Source organism: Trachemys scripta, chromosome 5 (genome assembly GCF_013100865.1).
Source record: "Trachemys scripta elegans isolate TJP31775 chromosome 5, CAS_Tse_1.0, whole genome shotgun sequence".
Taxonomy (NCBI): Eukaryota; Metazoa; Chordata; order Testudines; family Emydidae; genus Trachemys; species Trachemys scripta.
In genome coordinates, this window is record NC_048302.1 from 263,401 (window position 1) to 288,648 (window position 25,248).

A 25,248-nucleotide genomic window follows, 5' to 3' on the forward strand; every position below is an offset into this window, starting at 1 on the left:
GCGCGGCCTGGAGGAGCTGCCCGAGGGGCTGGGCGCCGCGCTGGGCGGCCTGCGCGTCCTCAGCCTGCGCAGGAACCGCCTGGCCCGGCTGCCCGCCGCGCTGCGCCACCTGGGCCGCCTGGCCGAGCTCGACCTCAGCCACAACCGGCTCGGCGGCCTGGGGGACGGCGAGGCGCTGGCGCCGCTGCGGGAGCTGCGCAAGCTGAGCCTGAGCCACAACCAGCTGGGCGCGGACGGCGCGGCGCTGCCCGGGCGCCTGGGCGCGCTGCGGCAGCTGGAGGAGCTGGACCTGAGCTTCAACCGCCTGCGCCGCCTGCCCGAGGCGCTGGGCCGCCTGCAGCGCCTGCGCTCGCTGGACGTGGACCACAACCTGCTGCCCGCCTTCCCGGCGCCGCTGCTGGAGCTGGGCGCGCTGGAGGAGCTGGACTGCTCGGGCAACCGGCAGCTGCGCGTCCTGCCCGAGGGCATCGCTGCCTTGCGCTGCCTTAAGATCCTGTGGCTGAGCGGCACGGGGCTGGGCAGCCTGCCCGAGGGGCTGTGCCAGCTGGGCGCCCTGGAGAGCCTCATGCTGGACGGGAACCAGCTGCGGGCCCTGCCCGCCGGCTTCGGCCGGCTGCAGCGCCTCAAGATGCTGAACCTCTCCTCCAACGTGCTGGGTGAGTTCCCCGAGGCCGTGCTGGCCCTGCCCAGCCTGGAGGAGCTCTACCTGAGCCGCAACCAGCTCACCCTGCTGCCTGCCCGCCTCAGCCAGCTGCATCAGCTCCGCACCCTCTGGTTGGACAACAACCGCATCCGCTACCTGCCCGACTCCATCGTGCAGCTCCACAGCCTGGAGGAACTCGTGCTGCAGGGCAACCAGATCGCCATCCTGCCCGAGGGCTTTGGGCAGCTCTCCCGGGTCACCCTCTGGAAGATCAAGGACAACCCGCTCATCCAGCCGCCTTACGAGGTTTGCATGAAGGGCATCCCCTACATTGCCGCTTACCAGCAGGAGTTGGCACACTCCCAGCCCGCTCTCAAGCCCCGGCTCAAGCTGGTCCTCATGGGCCTGAAGGATGCTGGCAAGACCCTGCTGAGACGGTGCCTGATGGAGGAGGAGCGGCAGAGAGACTCTCCCCTGGCTGCAGCTGGCAAAGATGCTGGGAGAACCCAGCAGCAGCGAGACATCACCCTGGGCCTGATTCCCGAAGGTGTTGGGAAAATACAGCTAGGACATAGCCCCATTACTGAGCCCCGAGATGCTTTGTCTGCCAAAGGCTCCTCGCTAGGATATGCCCCCATTGAGCAGCAGGACCCACTGCTGTCCCCGTCCCTTAAAGTTGCTGGGAAAATCAAGTTAGAGCACCAGGACGGCTGCCTGTCTCCATCCCCAAAAGTTAATGGGGAAGCCCAGATAGGACACTTCCCCATGCTGCTGGAGCGAGACGCCCCCCTGACACCATTGGTTGCAGGACTTCCAGGGACCAGCCAGGGCATCGAGGTGACGGACTGGACGGCAGATGTAGAGAGGGGTCTGACCTTCATTGTGTATGAGCTGGCGGGCGACCCTAGCTACGATGTGATCCAATCCTTCTTCCTTTCGCCGGGAGCCCTGTATGTGCTGGTGGTGAACCTGAGTGCCTACACCCCACATTGCTTCTACTCCGCAGTGGGCTACTTCCTGCACTGGCTAGGTGCCAAAGTGCCCCATGCTGTAGTGTGCATGGTGGGCACCCATGCTGACCTGTGTGCTGAGCGGGAACTGGAGGAGAAGTGCCTGGACATCCACCACCAAATTGCCCTGCAGGAGAAGCGGGATGCTGAGGGACTCCAGAGTTTGGCCCAGCAGGTGGACAATGCCCTGGGACAGGACTTTGACCTGCGTTGCTCCAGCCCCCACACTGCCTTCTATGGGGTTTCAGACAAGAACCTGCGGCGCAAGAAGGCCCAGTTCCAGTATCTGCTCAACCACCGGCCGCAGATCCTCTCGCCGGTGCTGCCCATCAGCTGCCAGGACCACTACCAGGTGCGCCGCCTGCGGGACAAGCTTCTGTCAGTAGCTGAGCACCGGGACATCTTCCCAAACCTGCACCGGGTGCTTCCCAAGTCCTGGCAGGTGCTGGAAGAGCTGCACTTCCAGCCGCAGGCTCAGCAACTGTGGCTCAGCTGGTGGGATTCGGCGCGGCTGGGCTTGCAGGCGGGCCTGACCGAGGATCGACTCCAGAGCGCCCTGTCCTATCTGCATGAAAGTGGCAAGCTGCTGTACTTCGAGGAGCATCTGACTCTGCGGGAGTATGTATTCCACAATCTGCCCAGGCTCATTGACATCCTCAATGTCTTCTGCCAGCAGGACACCACGGTGCTGCTCCAGAAACTGCTCAGTGACACCCATATAGATGAACTGAGAACCACCCAGCTCCACCACTACGTGGAAGGGTTCCTGCTGCATGGGCTCCTCCCTGCCCATGTTATCCGCCTGCTGCTTAAGCCCCATATCCAGAGCCGGGAGGACCTGCAGCTTATCCTGGAGCTGCTGGAGAAAATGGGGCTCTGCTACTGCATCAATAAGCCCAAATGCAAACCCCTGAATGGGGCCACTGCCTGGTACAAGTTCCCCTGCTATGTGAAGAATGAGGTGCCCCATGCAGAGGCGTGGATTAATGGTACAAACCTGAGTGGACAGTCTCTTGTCATTGAACAGTTGCAGATTGAATACACCTTCCCCTTCATTTTCCCACCTGGGTTATTTGCACGCTACAGTGTCCAGATTAACAGCCATGTGGTTCAGCGGTCTGATGGCAAATACCAGATTTATGCCTACAGGGGGAAGGTGCCTGTGGTGGTGAGTTACAGGCCTGCTAGGAGTACTCTGCAACCAGATACTCTGTCTATTGCTAGTCACGCATCTCTACCAAATATATGGACAGCCTGGCAAGCTATTACCCCCTTAGTGGAAGAACTGAATGTACTGCTTCAAGAATGGCCAGGTCTGTACTACACTGTGCACATCCTCTGTTCCAAGTGCCTTAAAAGAGGATCGCTGAACCCCTACGCTTTTCCAGGTAAGGGGTGATTCAGATTGACTTTAGCAGCCTTTACGTGGTTTAAATCTCACTCATTCTTCCAGAGCACTGGTTTTCAAAGCTGTTTGGTTTTGTGGGTAACTTTTTGGGGGATACTTCTCTTCCCAGCCAAATTCCATCCCTTCCCTACAACTACAGTACATAGTTACATGGGAGAACATGAGTATGGCCTGAAGGAGACAGGAGCAAAATAAACTTAATCTGCTGCATAGTCATATTCCCCTTGTCCCCCCTTTTCTAGCTATGTGGTCTATTTTTGTCCCTCAGGGTAGGGTCTTCACATAGAGTAAGACTTGACCCCCAAGTTGCCTGCACTCCCCACTCTGCATTTTTCTGTTCACATTTTATTGCTTACTCAAAAAAACAAAAAAGGAAGCTATGAAGCAGCTACTCTGAATGCAAAGAAGGTTTTTATTTAATTTTTTTGTTTAAAAACGGCTTTGGAAAACCTCAAATTCCTGTCTAGATCTAGGAGGAATAGTCACTTCCTGAATACTGAAGGGTGCTTCATTATCCGGGTCTCAGACCTCAGTTTGAGAGCTACTGTTTGGAGAATAACTCTGAAACATTTTTTAAAACAAATTTTTGTTGATGCTTTAAGTATACGTGAAAGTTTAAAGCCGGTGTTTGAAAGAGGTGGTAGTTATCACAATAGTACATGTTTAGGTAATGGAAATTTTCCGATGGCCTCTGGTTTGGATTCTGTTCCATTTAGTATGTATGCAGATGCTGCTATCTCACTTATAAAACAGTTGCCACTTTTGCTGCTACAGCCTCAAAGAGAACCAGAAAAGGATGCGTTAGCAATCAGTGCCTGTGTTGGCATAAAATCAAAATAAACTCTCGACCTTAAGCAATGCTCTGAGCTTTCTACCCCTGCCCCCCCCAATGAAAGTACTTTGAAATATATTTTATTTATAAAGATTTTTAATTGGAAAGGAGGTGGAATACTACTGAAACTGAGGGTAGTAGGACTCCTGCTTCAGCTCGTGAGGTATAATGTGGACAATTTAAATATTTCTTAAGCTCTTTAAAGCAGAGAGCTGCTAGTTGTGCCCCAGCCTATGTCCTGGCTCCGTCAGTTACGTCTCCGCCTCAGTGTATTACGTTATATAAGTGACTGAAGGGAGAGCGTGAGCTTCCACTTCTGTGAGCCATTGGTAGCTATTGAAATATGAGGTGCATACCTGGACTTCTCTTTTGTGGACGCACAATACAGTTTCCCTGGACTGCTGACCCATCTGGTGTTTACGCTAAATGGAATTAATTAAAAGCAAAGCAAAAAAATGAACTGCAAAGAAAATAAGTAAAATGCACAAATAACAGCAATAAGCACTGCATGTGCCTGCTTCTCCCTCTGGTGGGTGTTTGCTAACCCCTCCCTCCCCCAGGATCCATCCTGGTCCCGGATGGGGCCAGCAGTGATAATTCCTGGGCTGTAACTGTAGTGTTGATAAATGGAGAACTCCACTTCCAGCGCTTATCAGGTGAACTAAATGCATCTAAAAATCGAGTACAAAGGAAAATCTCTCTCTCTCTCTCTCAACATTGGCAAAAGCTGTTCTACTAACCTGAGTGAGAGGCATAACATAACCCCCACTCAGGCCTAAAAAAACCCTTTTCCTCTTGGTGTTTAGTCTCCTGAAATTATTGTACTCTGATTTTTCCTGACTTCTTTTTTTTTTTGGTAGCTGTGTGAAAGAGTACATGAATTGAAATCTCAGTTGGAATCTGTATGTATATGCAAGAAATTCCCATCAGTAGTACTGATAAATTGTGCGTTACTCTTGTGTGTGAATGTTTTGACTAGTTAAAAGGATGCTTGGAATGACTCCTATATGTTCATAGAATCTGTTGCAACTCTAAGAAGATTATATCAGTGCTTCTCAAAGTCAGGCTGCGCTTGTTCAGGGAAAGCCCTTGGCGGTCCGGGCCGGTTTGTTTACCTGCCGCGTTCGCAGGTTCGGCCGATCGCGGCTCCCACTGGCCACAGTTCGCCATCCCAGGCCAATGGGGGCGGTGGGAAGCGACGGCCAGCACATCCCTCGGCCCGCGTTGCTTCCCGCCACCCCCATTGGCCTGTCTTCGATCACAAGGGGACGTGCCATGAGATTAAAAGGTGAGAAATTCAAAACCGACAAAAAGGAAATAGTTTTTCATGCAATCTGTGAGCTCACTGCCACCTGAAGTCATCTGGAATTGCTAGGCTGGATGACACGTGTTTTCCAAGGTGCTAAGTGGCTAGGACAAGGGTAGGCAACCTATGGCACGCGTGCCGAAGGCGGCACGTGAGCTGATTTTCAGTGGCACTCACACTGTCCGGGGTCCTGGCCACCAGTCCGGGGGGCTCTGCATTTTAATTTAATTTTAAATGCAGCTTCTTAAACATTTTTTAAAAACCTTATTTACTTTACATACAATAAAGTTTAGTTCTATATTATAGACTTATAGAAAGAGACCTTCTAAAAACGTTAAAATGTCTGACTGGCACGCGAAACCTTAAGTTAGAGTGAATAAATGAAGACTCGGCACATCACTTCTGAAAGGTTACCGACCCCTGGGCTAGGAGCTCCTGCTGTTCTCAGGTGGGTGAAGGGGAGAATGTCGTTCTCAGTGGGAGCTGCAGGACGCTGAGCTCTTCTGAAGATTTAGCAGCAGCTGACTCATGTTGAAGTTCACTTTGAAAATTGGAGTTGGAAACCACAATATCAGGTGTCAACGTGCTCTCCTTTATTTATAATTAAATTCTAGGCTGCTGTTTTTCATAGACCCAGTTGCTGTGTAGCAACATCTCATGTAATAGAGATTGAGTCTAGCATCTGGCAGCATTTTCATAGTCTGACATGGGAGCTGGGTTTCTTTTTTCTTGCCTTATTTTAAAGATAGCTGCTGTAGCTGTTTTGTTCTAGTCTTGCATTCTTCTAAAGGATGATGTTTGTCTTTTTGGAGCAAGAGGTCAATCTCCTCTAAATCTGTGGGGCAAGGCTTACTTTTATATAACCACTGGGTGTTTAAAGGTTAGACTGTGGAAAGTCACAGATCAAGCTGAATCAGTTCTGTTGAGTCGGGTTAAGAGGATAGAAGATTAGCTGTAAAATGTAAAACTCTAAAACTCTAGCGCTGTTTGTTCAATGTATCCTGGTTTTCCCTATTATTGAATGTTGGGTTTGGATAATGTAATTTGCTATAAATAATGGGATACAAACTACTCTGTTTTCCCCAAAGACTTCAATCAGATCTATAGGAAAAAGGCCAAAATGCCCATCTCAGAGTGTACATACATACTATGAATTTTGTGTTTTGTTGAGGATGCCCAGCACCTGGGATGGCTGATGTATTTTTGTTCTGTATTTAGTAAATCTAAATGAAATATTACAAAGAGGAGAAAATTGGGCAAGCCCACTTACTGTATGGGAGAGATTGTCAGAAACGCAGAGATCAGTTAGGTCCCCAGCTTTTGCAGGATGGATTGATTTAAATCAGCAAGCAGAAAAGCTTGATTTAGATCATTGATTTTAATCATGTTTTGCATTTGTACATTTTATTTTTTTCTAAAGAAAGGTTGATTCTCCTTGGTTACCATTAAAACACGTTATTTGCAGCTAAACATAATCTTTACACTACATTTGGGGGGGTTCTTTCTGCTGATCAGGAGGATCTGTTCTATCTATCCACATTTATTTCAGCAAATAAATAGCTTAACTTACTATGATTCATCTTAGTGTTTCTATTTTTATGTTAGAAAATGGTGAACGATGCATTTCTTATTTACTAGATTAAGTAAGATTCTTACTTAATCTAGATTATTTATTTATTTTTTATTATTTATTTTACTTACTAGATTTTTTATTTATAATTTGTCAAGCCCTCTTTGGATGGAAAATAAAATTCAATTAAAAATACACAACTAACATTTTATTTTTTTTGTTAAATAAAACTACTCCAAAGTGCTAGATACATAAGGGAAAAAAACTTGATCAAAACATGTTTTGCATTTAAAACTAGCTGATTTATTAAGCAAGGGAAATATCTGTAGCTAATTAATTGAACTAATTTTTTCTGATCCCCATGTCCTTCAAGATTTTAGAGCTAGTAGAGTTTATTCAGGTTACCTGTTTTTTCAACTCCAAGTTGGTTTCTTAACTTTGAATGAACTAGTAGTCATTGAACTGAACTAGCTGAATAAACTGAAATGAAGCAAATACTCTCTCTGCACTTGCAGAAGAGGCTACTGCTGTCAAAAGCTGGTTTAGCACTTCAGCAAGCTCTGGTTCCAGGCAGTGATGAGCTGTCAAAATATTAACAACCAGTTCCCTCCTCCTCACCCCACAAGAGGGTCGTGCCCCTCCCCTGCCCCCCCCCGGGACTCCTGCCCCATCCAACCCCCCACGGTCCTTGACACCCTACCTCCGGGACCCTTGCCCCATCCACCCCCCCTTCCCTGTCCCCTAACTGCCCCATCCAACCCCTCCTCTCATTCCTGATGGCCCCCTGGGACTCCCTGTCCCATCCCAACCACCCCTTCTCCTTGTCCCCGGAACCCCTGCCCCTGACTGCCCCCCACCGCCCCATCCAACACCCCTGCTCCTTCGTGACTGCCCCCCCCCGGACCCTTGCCCCCATTCAGTTCCCCTGTTCCCTGCCCTCTGACTATCCCAATTCCCGACCCTAATCCATCCCCCCGCCCTCTATCCAACACCTCCTCCCTGCTCCCTGCCCCCCTTACCGCACTGCCCGGAGTCGGGGGCCGCGCCGGGAGCCTCGGGGGCTGGGCCGGAGCCGTGGGCTGTCCCAGAGTTTAAATTAAAAAATTAGATTTTTGATTGAAATCAGATTTTTTTTAATTAAAAAAAATCAGTATTCACCCTGACAGCTTGCACTGAAAGTCATTGGGAGGAAAAACTACTGTTTGCCACCTCTGCTCAGGATTGAGGACTAAATTATCCATGTTAAAGGCGTCTTTGTTAAGCTGCCACCACAGGGAATGGAAAATGCAGACAAACTTGCTGCACATGTTGGCAAAAATTTACAAGTTATTTGTAAAAATACTGATACTTTTTCGAAAGTGACCCATGGGTTAAAGTTACTGTGCCAAGCACATCATTGATTCCTTGATACGGTGGAACCTCAGAGTTACGAACACTTCGGGAATGAAGGTTGTTTGTAGCTCTGAAATGTTCGTAACTCTGAACAAAATGTTATGGGTGTTCTTTCAAATGTTTACAACTGATCATTGACTTAATACAGCTTTGGAACTTTCCTATGCGAAGAAAAATGCTTTTTTTAACCATCTTAATTTAAATGAATTAAGCACACAAACAGCTTCCTTACTGTTTCCATTTTTTTAAACTTTCCCTTTTTTTGTAGTAGTTTATATTTAACACAGAACAGTACTGGGTTTGCTTTTTTTTATTTGACTCTGCTGCTGCTGACTGCATACTACCAGTTCCAAATGAAGTGCATGGTTGACTGCTCAGTTCGTAACTCTGGGATTCTATTGCAGTGGTGGGCAACCTGCGGCCTGTCAGGGTAATCCGCTGGCGGGCCGCAAGACAGTCTGTTTACATTGACTGTCCACAGGCATGGCTGCCTGCAGCTCCCACTGTCCGCGGTTCGCCGTTCCTGGCCAATGGGAGCTGCGGGAAGCGGCGCGGGCTGCAGGGACATGCTGGCTGCCGGTTCCTGCAGCTCCCATTGGTAGCTGCGAGTGGCTGTGCGGATGGTCAATGTAAACAAACTGTCTCACGGCCTGCCAGCGGATTACCCTGACAGGCTGCAGGTTGCTTACCGTTGTTCTACTGTATCGTTTTTTTCTTCTTCGAGTGCTTGCTCATGTCCATCCCATTCTAGGTGTGCGCACTCTCATGTGTACGGTGGTCGGAGATTTTTCCTTTAGCAGTATCGGTAGGGCCGGCTCTGGCGCCCTCTGTAGTCCTGTGCTCATGCGCTGGTATATGGAGCGCTGCCGGCGCCATGCCCTCAGTTCCTTCTCACCACCAGTGATGGTGGCTGGAGCTCTTGCAAGTGCCCTTAGCGTTGTTTCTTGACTCTCAGTTGTTTTCCTGTAAATAGTTTCCTGTGAACAGTTAGTTATCTGTTGTTTGACCTGCCCCACTGCTGTTGGAGCAAGAAGAAACTGAGAGGATGTGGGGCCGATGGCGCCCCATACACTGGCACATGAGTGTGGGACTCCAGATAGCGCCAGAGCCAGAGCCAACCCTGTGGATATTGCTAAGGGAAAAACCTCCTGCTGCTGTGCATGTGGGCGCGCGCACATAGCATGGAATGGACACGAGCAACACATCTCGAAGAAGAACCGTTACCGAAAGGTAGGTAACCGTCTTTGATAAAATGTTACTAAAGCAGTAGGAAACTTGCCAACATATTAGAAGTTCCTAGTGCAACAATTATTACAAAATTTTTACCCAATCAATAATCAACATTAGTATATAGTATTAAGCTTATCTGAAACTCCAAACCGCTTAAATATGTAACAACTGTGTAGAAAAGCAGTAGTTCAATAAAACTGTTCTTTAAAGGAAAGAAGATTGGTAGGCTGGAAATGTGGCCTGTCCTTTTTCATGTTGGCGCAGAGTCTGTGCCTTTTTAATGCAAATAACACTTGATTTTTTTAATAAAAATTTAAAAATAAATGCTGTAAAACCCTTATTTCCCTCTCCTCCCTCCCGCCCCTTTTCTTAAAACGTTTGGGTAGCCCCAAACTCACAAATAATACTTCAGTAAGTAGTCAGCATGTCTGCGTGCGATGAAAGCAAATTGTCAAGGGACAATATTCTAAATTAGTTAGGAAAAAACAGTTTTTAAACAATAAGGAAAGATTACAATTATTGTACTTTGTTACGGAATCCTGGGTAAACAATATAAAATGGGTTTAGCCGAAGAAGTGGGCTGTAGTCCACGAAAGCTTATGCTCTAATAAATTTGTTAGTCTCTAAGGTGCCACAAGTACTCCTGTTCTTAATTCAGCAAAGTTTCCCTTAATCAGCTGGTGTCTTGGTGCCAGCGTGGCAGCACATTGCTTGAAGACAGTCATCTCTTGCTGTAGGCCCTTATGATGATTCCCCAGCTCAGCACCGAGAGTGTAATACTGTGTTCAGTTGAATGGATCTTTCAGTTTGGCTAGTGAAGCAAAACAGAATTCTGTGCCTTTATTGTATTACTTTTTAGACTTGCTGAAATTTGTTTGTGCAGGAAGTGACCTGTAAAAGGGATGCACTGCTTTGAATTGGTCTTTGTTTTGTATTATATAAATGTTAATTAACAGCCACTCATGAAGATTTTTGCTTTATGGATTAGATTGCATTCATATTAAGACTCATTTCTGCTGTGTTTCATCACCTCTGCTAATGAGTCTTGTGAACTGGCTGGAGACACTGTTCTGTAGTGATCTCCTCCATCTCTGACCAGGTGTGTCAGAATCTTGTATTGTCTGCTTGGTTTAAAAACTTGATAACTTGTAGTTCTAGTGGCGTTAACTTACATTGTTAGGGTACAATTCAGTAGGCTTAGTGTGATTAGACTCTTATGTCTTCAATATGCGTGCCATTGACAGCAGTATGAGTGGAATTGCATTTAAGACTGGATGTTTTTTCTAAAAGGATCTGCTGTAGGAATGATTTTGGGAAAGGTGTGTGCCCTGTGTTTATGCAGGAAGTCACAATGGTCCCTTCTGGCCATGGAATCTATGAATAATCTGCTTGTGCAGAGCAAGAGTAACTTGTAAGCTAGAGAGAAAAGGTTCAAATTTCTTTAAACATCACTGGTTTTGTGAAAATTTCTTTGAAGAGATGTTTGTTTTTAGCATTAAAGATGATAACCCTGTATGTATCTCTTACAGCGGAAAATACTGTTAATAGGCAATCTAGTGATCAGAATCATTGAGGAGTGTTACTTTAAATAGTGGGAGCAAAAGGAGAGGGAGAAGTGTGAGGGGGAAAAAGAGACTAGAGAGAGTGAAGAGAGTGGTGAGGTGAGGTGAGGAACACACAGTTGGTCAAATGACTTGTATGGCAGAGACTCATTGGTATTGGAAATCCAATTCTCTCTGCCTAACCAAGCAAGAGCTGCTCTCCACCTAAGCCAAGACACTTTGGGAACTGATCTGAGCTGTGTGTAAATCCACTTTCTGCTGTTTGTCAGATCTGAGCTTAGAAAGATGTTGAAATGCCACTTAAGCAGCAGTGTGGCTTTGTGGATTTGAGCACCGGGTTGGGCATTGGATGCTCTCAAGTTCTAATCTGCCAGAGATATGCAGCCTTCATCTGTGTCTGATTCCCCATCTGTAAAGTGGGGAAGATCATTCTTACCTACCTCCCTGGAGGATAATCTAATGCATGTTTGTATGGTGCTTTGCCAATTTAAACCGCTGTGCAACAGTATGGACAATACAGGTCTAACCTTCAGGCAGTGTCTTATGCTCTGCAGTCTCCTTGATGCTGGAGTATTAAGCAGGTATCTGCTTACAGTAGCTTGGCCTGAACTCTAGTCAGGAACTCTGGTTAATGACAGCACAGACTAATTGGCTGTCAGTTCCTTCTGGCTCATTGCTGGGAAAAATTAAGAGAGAGAATTCAATTAAACAAGTTATTGGTCATGTTCGAATGTTAGAAAAACACTAAAGTAGGATTTTTTATTTGATATTTCTGTTAAGATTGGAGTCTGAATGCAGGAAAAAACTACATTTGTCTAATGAAAATAGCTTTTTGGATTAAATATAAGAAAATTACTTATTCCCCCCCGTCCCCGAGAGAATTAAGAGAACTAGCTGAAGTCAAATAGCCATTTGAATGGGCTGTTGGCCCAGGTGAACTTACAGGACACTGATTAAGGGCTATGCTATTTTCAGTCTGTCTTTGTCATCTGATTACAGAAAGGAGAGAGAGATCCTACAAAAAGCAGGATGGATAAAAATCAATGATTTAAAAAAAAATTGGATTTTTTTTATATGCTTTTGAGGGGAAAAAACCTTTTATATAAAGATAGATACATTATAGCTCAAAGATATCTCATCATGGAATAGGGATTATAAATTCTAATTCTATAGTATGAGACAATATTCATAGATTCTAGGACTAGAAGGGGCCTCGAGATGTCATAGAGTCCAGTCCCCTGTCCTCATGGCAGGTCCAAATACTGTCTAGACCATCCCTGATAAACATTTATCTAACCTGCTCTTAAATATCTCCAGAGATGGAGATTCCACAACCTCCCTAGGCAATTTATTCCAGTGTTTAATCACCCTGACAGTTAGGAACTTTTTTCTAATGTCCAACCTAAACCTCCCTTGCTGCAGTTTAAGCCCATTGCTTCTTGTTCTATCCTTAGGGACTAAGATGAACAAGTTTTCTCCCTCCTTCTTATGACACTCTTTTAGATACCTGAAAAATGCTATCATGTCCCCCATATATTCATGTAATGTTTAAGAAAAATTTTGTAAATGAGTTCCAATAGTTCATGGATTAGGGACCCAATCTTATGGGGCTTCTGTATAGATTATGTAGGTTAATCTTTCTATCTACCAAATGGGATTCAGTGCTCAGTCTAGAAGGTACCATCAGAGATGCTTAGTTTTGCAGTTCTCAAACTGGATTTGTGTGTCTAGAGATAACATGCTTGTTAACAGCAAAAATGTTTTTAAATAAATAAATAATCAATATATAGAGGTGAGAAATAACAGACCTCAACCCTATTGTCCTTCTGCAAATTTGTGTTACACAGAGTCAATCCCTTACCCCTCTCTAAAAGTGAAAAGTTTCAAAAAGTTCAATGAATAGAATATTGTTGGGGACGGAATAGATCTGGACGAGGAGAAGAAGTCTGGAGATAAATGTGAGAAGGGAGGGACAGGCAGTAGAAACAAAAGTGAAACGGTTTGAGCAGCATATTCCAGAAGTCTTGAGGTCTTTCTGAGTGTAGCCTTCATTGATTTGAGATCTAGCATACCATTTTCTCACTAGAAGGGAAACCTATAATGGCAGCAGGCTGTAAAAGTGACCCAGTTTGAGAATAAGAACTATTCAAGAAATATGTTTGATGATGTTTTAAAGAAATTCACACCAGTGAACTCTTAAGCAGTTGGATTCAGGGACTGTTGAAGTGATGATCTCATTTTTAACAGCAGTAGCTTCTTCTTTCTACACCAGCAGAATATTTTCTTCCTTTGGACTAATTCATTCCAAATTGAGAAATCGTTTGTGACCTGAAAAAGCAGGAAAACTTGTTTTTCTTTTTCAGATTATGAACAAACAGGGAAATGAAGGTAAAGACAACTGAGTTAGCTGCAGAAGCCAATATTTTAAATTTCTCATGTTGACCTGGCTGACAGCCTATTTATTTATTTATTTATTTATTTATAAAAATTTCATTTAACTGTTTTAGTTAAAAACAATTTTAACAAAAACAAACCTGATTTTAAAAAACTTGAATGTTTAACTGAATTCAAAAATTCATATGCTTGTTTTGTTAAAATGTTGTTTGCTGTTGAAGAAAAAAATCCAGAATACATAACGTTGTTGTTTTAGTTAAATAAAACAATTTAAGTGTCTGTCTAGTGATGTTCTCCTCCTAATACAGCATGGCAAGAAAATCCTCCAAATATTAATGACAGTCCCAATGACTTCATAAATATCTGCTTCAATTACCTTTGGTAAATGAAATAGCCAAATACTCATTCATTTTCTGGTATAGCTGTAAAACTCATCTGAAAAGTTTTCAAAATAAATCACTTAAAAATGTATAGTGTGTACCTTCCAAAAATGAAACATACATCTATCTCTGAGTTGTGAAGAATATACATTAAGGTTATAACAACCAACAAGAATGCACTTTTATGTAGAAAAACATGATTAAATTGAGGCTTCCCAATTAGTGATTTAAATCAATTTGATTTAAACTAAATCCACCCTGACAAAAAGTTTCTTAAAAATATCATGTAAATGTACACGCAAACCAACCACCGTGGTACCTTGGGGTTTGCGGCTAGGTATGAATATTTCTCTTTTTAAGAAAGTGATGTAACTGGTTTGAAGCACTTCAGACCATAGTACATTTCACTATAAACAAAGGACCTGATTTTAATTTAAGGAGAGAGTCAGTCATCGGAATTTGATGGGATTGTAATATGGCAGATTAATGTGAATTTGCCAATGATCCTTCTTTGGTTTAGAGGAGAATAAAGAGAATTGAATAAAACAGAGCTGATTCCTGGTTAATGCCTCCAATAAGAAATTAATGATCCAAAACATAGTCTTTAGCTTTACAACAAAGAGTAGGTGGAGAATTTCTAACAGAATGGGCATTTGAAAATGGGATATGGGAGACAACTCATGTCCTGCCTTCAGAAGGACTCCTGAAGTTGTTAAAGGTAGGGCATGCAAACCAGGATGCAATCACCATGATGCTTTAGGCTGATCAAGATGAAGGCAAGAACTGTGGGAATACAGGTGGGTCCATGAGCATACAGTGCTGCCATGTGTGTGAATTGGATTTTATTTTCTGTAGCCGAGCAGTAGTCTCTCTCCAGTGGGGTTATGTCCAATCAGACTCCGAGGGTGGCTGGCTGAGTTTCCATTGTATGGTAATTCTACATTGTGCCAGGGGTGCAAATCTTTTCTTGTATTTGTCTCGGTTTGGTGATGAGACTGTAGTGGGGACATGCTCTTGGAATGAAAGGCTTGTTCAGACTTCTGCACCTGTTTGTTTACTGTGCATTTCTAAAATGCTTGTGAACATGAGGAGACTTGGCATCCTTCAAAGGACTACCTTGAAGTACCACTAAGACCTAGCATTGGCACATACCTACTGCATCTGGTGCTGCTTGCTTTTTGAGGACTGGACTAAAAGGTTATGTAGCTTACATTTCAGGGGTGTTGGGTGATGGGGGCACCTCACCTGTGTGTCATATAAAGATACATACCCCAAAACTTTGAATTTCATAATTCCTTGACTCCACAGGCCAACTGTGAAAATGCAGTAGACTTAGGATCACAGCTCATAGATGTGGAAATGCTACCTAAAGCCCATCAGATACACTGCATGTAAAATGCAGACTACGATTGGTACGCAAGGCTGGCCAGAGAGTGGCAGAGCCCCAAGGTTGTTCAGATGGTATTCTGCACATTTCTAGACTATTTAGGGTATAATTGTAACCTTAACTTCAGACAGCCATTACAAAGCTGAAAGTCTGTTGAGAGCTCCAGACTTCTCTAAAGCCTTAAGTAAATGATGATAATTAAGTTGGAGTTCAGGTTGTGAGTTTGGCGAGGTGTTTCTTTTGGTCTGGAAGCAGACTTCATATGGTGTATTGCTACGTCTATTTGGAACTTTTTTTGTTAAGTAGGAGTTCTCACTATGCACACCAGTGTGCTGATAGTGCAAGTGTGAACATCTTCTCATTGTGAATTGATGAGGCTTCATAGATTTGATGCTAGGAGGGCATTATAATCATCTGGTCTGACTTTCTGCATAGCACAAGGCATGGAGTTTCACTTGGTGACTTCTGCATCAAGGCCAATAACTCCTGGGTGAGCTACAGAGTTTTTCTGAAAAAGCAACCAAATTTGATTGAGGTCCTAAGTGATAGAGAATCCACCACATCTTTGGTAGATTGTTCCAGTGGTTAATTACTCTCACTGTGGAAAACAAACAAGTCAGTTTGAATTTGTCTAGCTTTAGCTTGCAGCCATTTGGATGTAATGCTGGCCTCACAATGTTCATTAATTCAGATAACTTGGCACTGTTGATTTAGTTTGAAGTAAATTGTTCAGTTCAGATGATGCAGTGCTTTGACAAAGCTCTACTTAATGGGATTTCACTATTAACTCACCCTATTATAGTACATCTGTCTAAACTTGCTTTGTAACTACCATCATGTAGCTTCTTGGTACCATTCACAAGACGGCACTTTCTAAGTTGCTGTCCGTTATAACTAAATGACTGTGCCGTGGATGAGGGACCCAAAGCTATCCTGACTTTTTTCCTTTCTTATTTTATTAAGAGGTTTCAGATTCCCACCAACTAAACTGTGTAATAGGAAGGAAATAATTATCAAGAACCACCATGGTGGGATGGAGCCAAGGGGAAATTTCAGGAATATAAAAATTGCTTTGATTATAAAATTCATGCCAAATGTAACTAACACAAACTGGACATTGGGGCACCTAATGTGAGCATTATTCTTATATAATTTCTCTTTAGGACTTTCGCCGTGTAACTGGCAAGTGTCTGACTATTAAGGGAAATGTGGGCCTGAGCCAGTGTTTTAGACTTTATATGCAGCCATGAGCCTTTAAACTCTGCAAATGCCAGGTCCTCATAGCTTGGGCTCCTGGGTGTTTGCAGGGACAGTCAGTTCCAAACAAACATTGCTACGAGAGCTGCAGACCTGAAATGTAGTCTGTCCCAGCTCTGACGCTGCAGAGCCTTCTCCTGTGTCCCCCAGGGCAGGGAAGGGATAGCTCAGTGGTTTGAGCATTGGCCTGCTAAACCCAGGGTTGCCAGTTCAATCCTTCAGGGGGCCATTTAGGGATCTGGGGCAAAAATCTGGGTATTGGTCCTGCTTTGAGCAGGGGGTTGGACTAGATGACCTCCTGAGGTCCTTTTCAACCCTGATAGTCTATGATTCTATGATTTCCCCCCTCCCCATTCCCATTTCTCATTTTCTCCTCCTTAGCAGGCCCAAATATACCTGCAATTCATGCCCTCAGTCCCACCCCTTACAACTTATGGTCATCTTCCATTTTGGAGGGTCATGAGCCTAGGGTCTTCGTTCCACCTCTTTTGTATCCTATGGGAAGGCTGAGTATTGAGGTTGTGCTACGGTCACGGACAGACATTTCTTTGGCTTTGTAGTGTTTTATACCTTCCCCCCCCCAATCCGCCATTGTCCCTCCTGACTGGTTGCTTGACCTTGTCTCTAGAGAAGAGCCAGGCAGCCTTCCAGTGCATGCTCAAATATTAAACTCCTACCATACCCTGTAACACTTTAGTTCCATCTATTCTCTCTCTTCACCCCCATCTGCTTGTGGGCAGATGTAACACACAGTGTCTTTGTCCTTTGTTTACACACATTAGTATAAGATATAAGAGTATCAAAAAGTCAAACCCAAAATTCTATCTCAGGCTGACAAACACGCCTAGATACTAACACTGCCCAGCATGAGGTGGCCTGGAGATACCGATAATAAGTGGGGAAATCTTCCTGCTTTCCCCTGTCACAGTTGAACTGAGTGAGCACACTAGGAGAATGGTTTCAGAGTGGGAGCCGTGAGGAGTCCTTGTGGCACCTTAGAGACTAACACATTTAGGAGAATGTAACTGGGCTTAGGTGAATGGCAATGGGGGAGACAGTTCGCCATGTGAGAACCAAATCTTCTATCCTGGTGGGTCCATGGTGCAGCCTTTTGGAGTTGAGTGCGGCAGATAGATTCTGCACCCAGATGCCTACCACCAACCCAGACCCAGAACACTGGTAATTTAGAGTGATTGTTGTACATGTTTACAAACCATTGACAGATTGCATGGTGGTTAATTGGTGTCAAACTATGGAGAGCCTTAAACTGTTAAAATATGAGAGGAGTCTGACAGATATGGCAGGTTCCTTCAGTGTTCTTGAAATACCCTGTTGTGTTTAAGTTTATGTATTATTGTGGGCCCGGATTGCATGTAACTTCTCTAAGGGGGAGATGTGACAAATGACCATATTGAAAATGTGCCAGATGATTATGGACTTTGGGACAATAAGTATTAAGAGGATTCTCCATAGAATTCCCCAGGAAAGTTAATGCAAATTCCCCCACTCCAGGTATGTAAAAACCAAGCCTTTTGAAGCTCTGCTCTGAGGAGAGAGCCATTTTCTGCTGATCACTTGTCACACAATGCCAAGATCAAATTGTTCTGCCAAGCCTCGGTTCTGGTTCTGGATCGCAGATGGATGTGAACTTTGTAACCACGGGGAAAACCCACTTACGGTTGTGAGAGACTACAACATAGGGCACTGGTAGGTTTCAGTTTAGTGTGACCTCTGGTTAGCTTTTTAGCATGCATGTAGGTTCTTTTACAATTAAAATGTGTTTTCTGTGTAATGTTTTCACCTTAAGAATGTGTGTGCTTGCTCAGAAGGAGCTGTGTAGTAACTTTTAACTGCAGGCAATATACTGTTTACGGTACTCCGAGGGAAACCCAGTTTGTTTAGGCCAGGGGTCTCAAACTCCCAGCCTGTGGGCCATCTGCGGCCCGCGAGCCTACCCAATGTGGCCTGCGGGGCTCCCAGCAGTTTTGGGGCCCGGTCTCTCCTTTGGCCCCACCTGCCACCCCCAGGCGCCCCCCCCTCTGGGGCCCCGGCAGCGCAGCGGAGCTGAGCAGCGTCTGTCTGCTCGCTCCAGTGGCTGCTGGCCCCTCCCTGCAGTCCAGGGGCGGAGAGGGGCTGTGCCTCCATGTGCTGCCCCCGTCCTAATCGCCCCTGTGGCCAATGGGATGCTGTGGGGGCAGTGCCTGGAGGCCACCCGCCCCACCTTGGAGTCCCAGGTAAGCACCGCACCCCTGACCCCCTCCCAGAGCCTGTGCCCCCTTCCCACACACCCCCTTCCACCCCCATTCTCCCTCCCAGAGCCTGCGCCCCAGACCCCCTCCGAGAGCCTGCACCCCAAACCCCTACCCCAGACCTCCTCCCCCACCCAAACTCTGTCCAAGAGCCTTAGGCAGGTGGGGGGTGGGTTCTGGGCGGCATGAGTGGCATTGGCCCGCTGGGAGGATTTGAGGACTGGCACTGGACCTAAGGTAAATTGAGTTTGAGACCCCTGGTTTAGGCATTCTGACTTGCTGGGGATATCAGTGTAGATCAGGGAGCTGTGCAGCCTTAAAAACTCCCAGTGGGGAGGGGGGGAGATGCGGGTCTCCGCAGGGCAGAGGTGATGGCTGGGAACTGGGAGGCTAGAGTGGGTGCCCTTGGTGGACCGTGGAGTGGGAATACAGGGGCAGTTGCCCTAACCTGTGACAGAGTCCTTCTCTTGTTCTCCCTCCTCACTGTGTGCCTGAGATCTGGTGCCTACCCCACACAAGGCCTGAGCGGAAAAAGGGCCAATGGATTGCCCCGGGAGGAGAAGACCTAGTGGATGATGAAACCCAGCGGGGCAGGGACAGGCGGAGCAAGTATAAAACCCGGAAGTGTAGAGCAAGCTGGGACTGCAGGGAGATCTGCAGTCGTTCCATAGAGAGCAGGGAGTCGGCTAGATACAAGGAGGTCTGGGGAGAGTAACCCCTGGGATCCTACTTTGTACTATAGACTCTGGCAAGAACCCGAGTGTGGTGAAGTAGCCACAGGGAGCAGAGGAAACTCCAGTGGTGACCTGCGGGGAGGCCCAGAAGATAGGGAAGAAAGGTAGGAAAGAGTCCAGGGAAACAGCAACAAGGTTAGTGCTTGAGCAGATGGTGGTTTCTGGGTTTAGGGTTCCTGGGCTGGAACCTGGAGAAATGGGTGGGCCTGGGAAAGTGGCACAGACTGGCCAGTGGGTTGGAAGACTGTCTGAGTCTGCAGATATTGCTTGGCCAGTGGGCCTTTGTTATCCTGGAAGGGGGGGCTGTGTGACCTGGCTAGAAGGCAGTGTCACAGAGAGTAACCTGCGTGCATAGAGAGAGACGGACCACAGGGCGAGCAACCGAAGGAGGGGGCATAATCCCCATAATCTGGGGAGAGCTAATCCCCAGATGAGTCACACGGAGGTGCCCCAGGGGCAAGTACTAAACCCCATGAGAGTGCCATTGTCTCTTGTGAATGATCCCATGTTGGTCTCTCTAGGTTATTCTTTAATGTAGCGAGTGATCAGTCAAAGGCCCTGGCTACACTGGCAATTCACAGCGCTGCACTTGCTGCGCTCAGGGGTGTGAAAAAACACCCCCCCCCCGAGCACAGCGAGTGCTGCGCTGTAAAGCGCCAGTGTAATCAGCGTCTGCAGCGCTGCAAGCTATTCCCCTCGGAGAGGTGGAGTACTTGCAGCGCTGCGAGAGAGCTCTCGCAGCACTGGCGGCGCGACTACACTCATGCAGCGCTGTGAATCCGCGAGTGTAGCCAAGGCCAAAGCTAGGAGTCAGATGATCACTACTGCACAAAGAGGTCACGGTCTGGAGAACCCAGTTTTTTATAGGAAGTACAGGATGATGTGTGGGAAATTTCAGTGACTTGATCTGAAGTGGGATTATACTTGCATACCCTGGTGAGCTCTGTTACCTTTAGATAAATATACTGCTCCAGGAAAGCTTCTAATTGGGTATGAAGGACAACTGGTCCACCCTGAACTAGCTTGAAGGATGAACTAGTTGTCTGGAAAAGTTTGCATGTTACAGCAGGAAGCAAGAGTGCAATGTTCTATTTGAATTCCCTCTCCAAGCTGCATCGTTGTTTTCTCCATCTTACAGTGATGGATTTTTAAAGCAGAGCAGCAGTGAAAGTGAAGTACTGAACCATGGCATTCGGTGGCAAATATCCAAAGACAGGAGGCTGCAGAAAGCACCAGGACTAGTTAAAAAATGTTATAGAAGTGGACAGGGTTTCATGTCTCTCTTTTTTTTTTTTTTTTTAATTGCAAATCTCTGTTTTCCTTTAGCACAAGCTGAAGTTGTCCAGCTGAGAGAGATTTGAGACTCATTTCAGAAGCAGCATATATTCTAGCCACAGAAAACACCTAGAGAAACCCAGTCCATTGGGATACAGATGGCTACAGTAGGAAAATGATGTAAAAGAACAAAACCACATTGCTGCTTCTGAGATTGTGTATTCTGAAGGGTGCAGTATTTTGACACTTGGCAGCTGAATGTAGTTTGGGAAAGCACTAAAAGATAGCAACATCCTCTAGTAGCAAGCAATAACTAATTTCTGTCAGTGTGTATGCGGGGGGGGGGGGGGGGTACAAGGGCTTCAGCTTATACCAGTGCTTGCATTAGCATGGTACTGAGTTGTGTGGCAGTGCTGCTCTACTTTTAGAAGTACTGGCATTCAAAGAATCATTAAACTAGAGTCTACCCTGCCTCCCGCCAGGGGAATTTAAGGATCTTTAAAAAGCACTTAGAGAGAAATACCCTGGTGTCTTTGCCAACAGTTCATCTTCCAGTACCACAGGTTCTCAGGTCCAAGGTTCTGGGAGCGTTCGTACTGAGCGAAGGCAGAATAGCAACTATTTGCCTTCACGTTTTCTCTCGCTGCCAGACTCGGAAACCTGAGGAGATACATAGGAGTAGTAAAATACTGTATAAAATCAAATGGCCTTGTTTTAGTACAATAGGAACACACTCAAGGACCAGCCCAGGCTCCAATTCAGTTTGTGTCTTTCATCCACTAATTACTTCATTTAATGTATGAACATTATGTGAATTATTCTAATTTGCAGGATTGGCTATGAACCATCTGAGAGTTGGGAAAGCACTTGGCCCAGACATAGTGTTCATCTGGGAGTGACTTGGATTCTCAGTGTTTTAATGCTTGTGATTAATGGAAGCACTTCTGAATACAGGCTTCTTGAATCTTGTAGCTTAACAGTTACAGTATGGATTCCTGAGTGTTGGGAGTTCTCCATCTACTCCTGTGCTGTGTCTGTCTCTGAAGAACTTGTTCAGATCGGTGCTTTGGTCACCTGGGTACTTATGAGAATAGAGCAAACCTTTCAGGAGTTGGAGTAGTTTTAGCTGTTCTTGCTCACAGCAGCTATTGCTGGAAGGAGTGGGGGAGAGGTCACTAATGGCTCAGGGTGTGCCTCACTATGTATTTGTGGTTCCTTTGCAGTTGTGGGGAGCAGGCAAAGGGATTGAGAGAGACAGAGCTGAGAGAGGGAAGGAAATGGACAAAGTTGCAAAGGGAGAAAGACAGGGAGGTATGAAGGGCAGAAGTATGGACCAGAGTAGCCAGGAGTTTCTTCTCCTGCCCCTGAACTCCTGGGTGGCTGTTTTGGCTTTGTGCTGCCAGTCTCTGAGCTGCAGTGGTAGCAGAGATTAGAGGGAATGAGTTGTGGGGTTATTTTCTGGATGGGTGAGGAGGGATCGTTTGAATCTTGTGAATGAGGCAAATACAAACCTCTTTCAGATCAGTTCTGGTCTGTCTCTCCCTATGTATGAATGGAAACGTGTGAGGTTGTTAAACTCCTCCTCTTCCCTGCCTTGCATGGAAGGTCACCAGTTGGAGTTCTGATCCAGTATGCCAAACTGAACCACTTCTAGGCTGATGGATGATCTTACTTTGGTGAAACCTTGGAACACCATGCAGAAATAATCAGTGTATGATAAAAATGTATTTCAGGGGGCCCTTGATTTCCAGTTCTGAAATAGGACTGTGTATTGAGCTCCAGGGAGTTGACTTTTCAACCTTATGATTCAGTTTTTTAGCCTATTTTCTGACTCTAGCAGTGCATGAGGAGCATAGCATTTGTGTTGTAATGGTGGTTCATCGCTACTATATCCTTGCGGATAGGTAATGGGTGTGTATTGCAGCGTGTCTGGTGACATGGGTGGGTATGTTAGATGCGGCAGATATTCTCACCAGAGAATTTCAATCAAGTCCTAGATCAAGAATTTGCGAACTTGTTGAATGGCCCCATTGACTTAGCATATTCGGACTACGTTAGAACTTTGTGGCAAGAACTGTGTGTTTCCTAAGTGCTACGGCTGTTTGGAAAATCAGCATAGATGTGACTGGAGGGAGATTCTGAGCCTTAGTGCTCCAGAAAAGGGAGATTCTTTGAGCATCTTTGCCTGACGACCTCTTTTCCCCCCCACCCCAAACCTGGCTTTGTGCATGGCTGAAGTGAAAGAAGTTGCAGCTAGGGCTGCTCAGTACTGCAGGCTGTGCCTTCTTCGATGCTGCCTTGCAGTGCAGGTTGTAGAGCGGTTGCTAGGGCGCCAAGCAATCTCTGATGAAAAGACGAAAGAAAAGGAGAAAACTCAGGAGTGAGAGAATGATTTCTTTAGATCAGTAATTGTTACAGAAAACACAGGTAGATACAGAAACAGTTATTTACGATAAAGAATTGTCTCAGCTCTTTCATGCTGCTTCTGTTCTAGCAGTTACTTTAGCTTTTTCACAACCACCATATAAAAAGGGAAAATAGTAATGCAAGACGTGGCCATTCTAAAGCCTATCGGGTCAAATTAATTTCTGGTTTAAATCTACTGATGGGCTGAAATTGGCTCTCATGTCTTTATAAAAACTGATGTTTTGCAAACATTATCCTTATTTGTACTTGTTCTCTTAACTAACTATGTCAAAGAAGCTGTGCTTGTGCGGGCAAAACATTCATTGCATACATGGTCCATTGCTGCTGGGTATGGACTTCAAAGAGTGCTGTGCCCATACACGTACTGAAGGATTTGGCCCTGAATTATTTTGTATAATTGATTAACTAAAATTTGGAAGTCTTCCTGTGGGAGAATAAAAAGTACATTTTTTTTTTTCTTCCAGAAATCTACCTAGAGCCCTTTCTTCTTTTGAAGATGCCTGTTATTCTTAACTTTTTCCTTGGCTTTTATAAAGTAAACTACTTGTTCCTCCCCCAGCAGAAGGCTGCCTTCTGGAGAGCCTAATGCATTATGTTTAGTTTCTCTGCAGACACTTGGACTATATCTAACATTAAGAACATTTTGCCAAACAAGGCAAGATCATGCAAGTGTTAGAAATTGAAACACAGCACTGTGATAAAGTTCTTTAGGCTGAAGAAGTAATGTTGAATAAACAGCCTTTGGTCAGAGCAGACATTTGCTGCTTTCGTTGTTCGTGTGATCTTTGATTTAGTGTTGTCTATTTGTCCTTTTAATGGAATAAATCAGTGTTGGGACAGAACGTTATCTCTTTGCATAACTCAAGTGTTCAGCATAGCACTGTTGAGGACTGGAGCATTGGCTTCGAAAAGCTTTACGTACTGTGGTAAAGGTGAAGTGGAGTTGTCTGTACATTACTTTCTCTCACTTTTAAAATACCCACACTCACCCCCCGATGATGGATGCCAGGCTGACAACGCTGGAGTTGCCAGGCCCCTCTCCCCAGCCTACGTGCAGCTCTGGCAGCAGCAGTTCTGCTAGCGTTCCCTTCCTCCTGCGCCAAGGTGCCTGACTTCTGAGGTGGAAGAACTCCCTTAGAGCCTGTTATTACAGGCTTTACATGAGTGCCGTAGCTTCACAGATGTTCAGGTCAGAAGGGACCATTGTGATCATTATCTAGTCTGCATAGCACAGGCCAGAGAATCCTACCCAGGGATTCCTGCACCCTGGTCCCCACCAGGTTTGTGGTCCTGTTGTGCCAGGCCCTCTACACACATGATCCTTTGCCTGAGAGTTTACAGTCTGGAGCAGTGGTTTTCAAACCGCGGGAATGTCAGGCACTTGGTCGTGGCAGCTCTGGTCAGCACCACTGACCGGGCCATTAAAAGTCCTGTTGGCGGCGCTGCAGAGCCAAGGCAGGTTCATCCCTACCTGTTCCGACGCCGCGCTGCACCCCGGAAGTGGCCAGCAGGTCCAGTTCCTAGGCCGGGGGTGGCCACATGCTGCCCCCACCCTGAGCACCGGCTCCGCACTCCCATTGATCAGAGCTGAGGGGGGCAGTGCCTGCGGGTGAGAGCTGCGCAGAGCCACTTGCGTGCCTCCGCCTAGGAGAGGACCTGCTGCTGGCCGCTTCTGGGGTGCGGCGCAGTCCGTGGTGCCAGGACAGGCAGGAAGCCTGCCTCTGCACCTTCACTGTACCGCTGACTGGGAGCTGTCAGAGGTAAGCCTGTGCCCCAATCCCCTGCCCCAGCCCTGAGCCCCCCCCCCCAAACTTGGAGCCCCTTCCTGCACCCCAAACCCCTCAGCCCCAGCCCCACCCCAGAACCTGCACCGCCTCAGCCCAGAGCCCTGACCCCCTCCTGCACCCCAAGCCCCTCATCCCCAGCGCCGTTGGGTCACGGGCATCAACAATTTTCTTCAACTGGGTCACCAGGAAAAAAGTTTGAAAGCCACTGGTCTAGAGGGCAGTTGGTTCTCCTTGGCTGCTCTTGACCCTGTCCTGTTGAGAATAATGATGAGAATGTTGGGTGTTGGTGATAGGTTTTGGAAGCTTGTTGAGACCACAAACTCATTTCACATCGGCTGTCCGTCAGCAGCTGGATGGTGGCAACAAGGTCATTGCTAACTTGGGTAACTACACTGGCGTTCCGGA

General features: G+C 46.2%; 1 protein-coding gene across 1 annotated transcript in view; it reads left to right on the forward strand.

Moving 5' to 3' along the window:
• Positions 1-4: 4 nt before the first annotated feature.
• Positions 5-25,248, forward strand: part of MFHAS1 (malignant fibrous histiocytoma amplified sequence 1) — a gene marked incomplete at its 5' end in the record, with an annotated part of 92,256 nt that continues 67,012 nt past the window's right edge. Inside the window, one exon of the mRNA XM_034771303.1 lies at positions 5-3,041. Within this exon, the coding sequence (XP_034627194.1) occupies positions 5-3,041 (3,037 nt within the window). The remainder of the gene's footprint in view (positions 3,042-25,248) is intronic.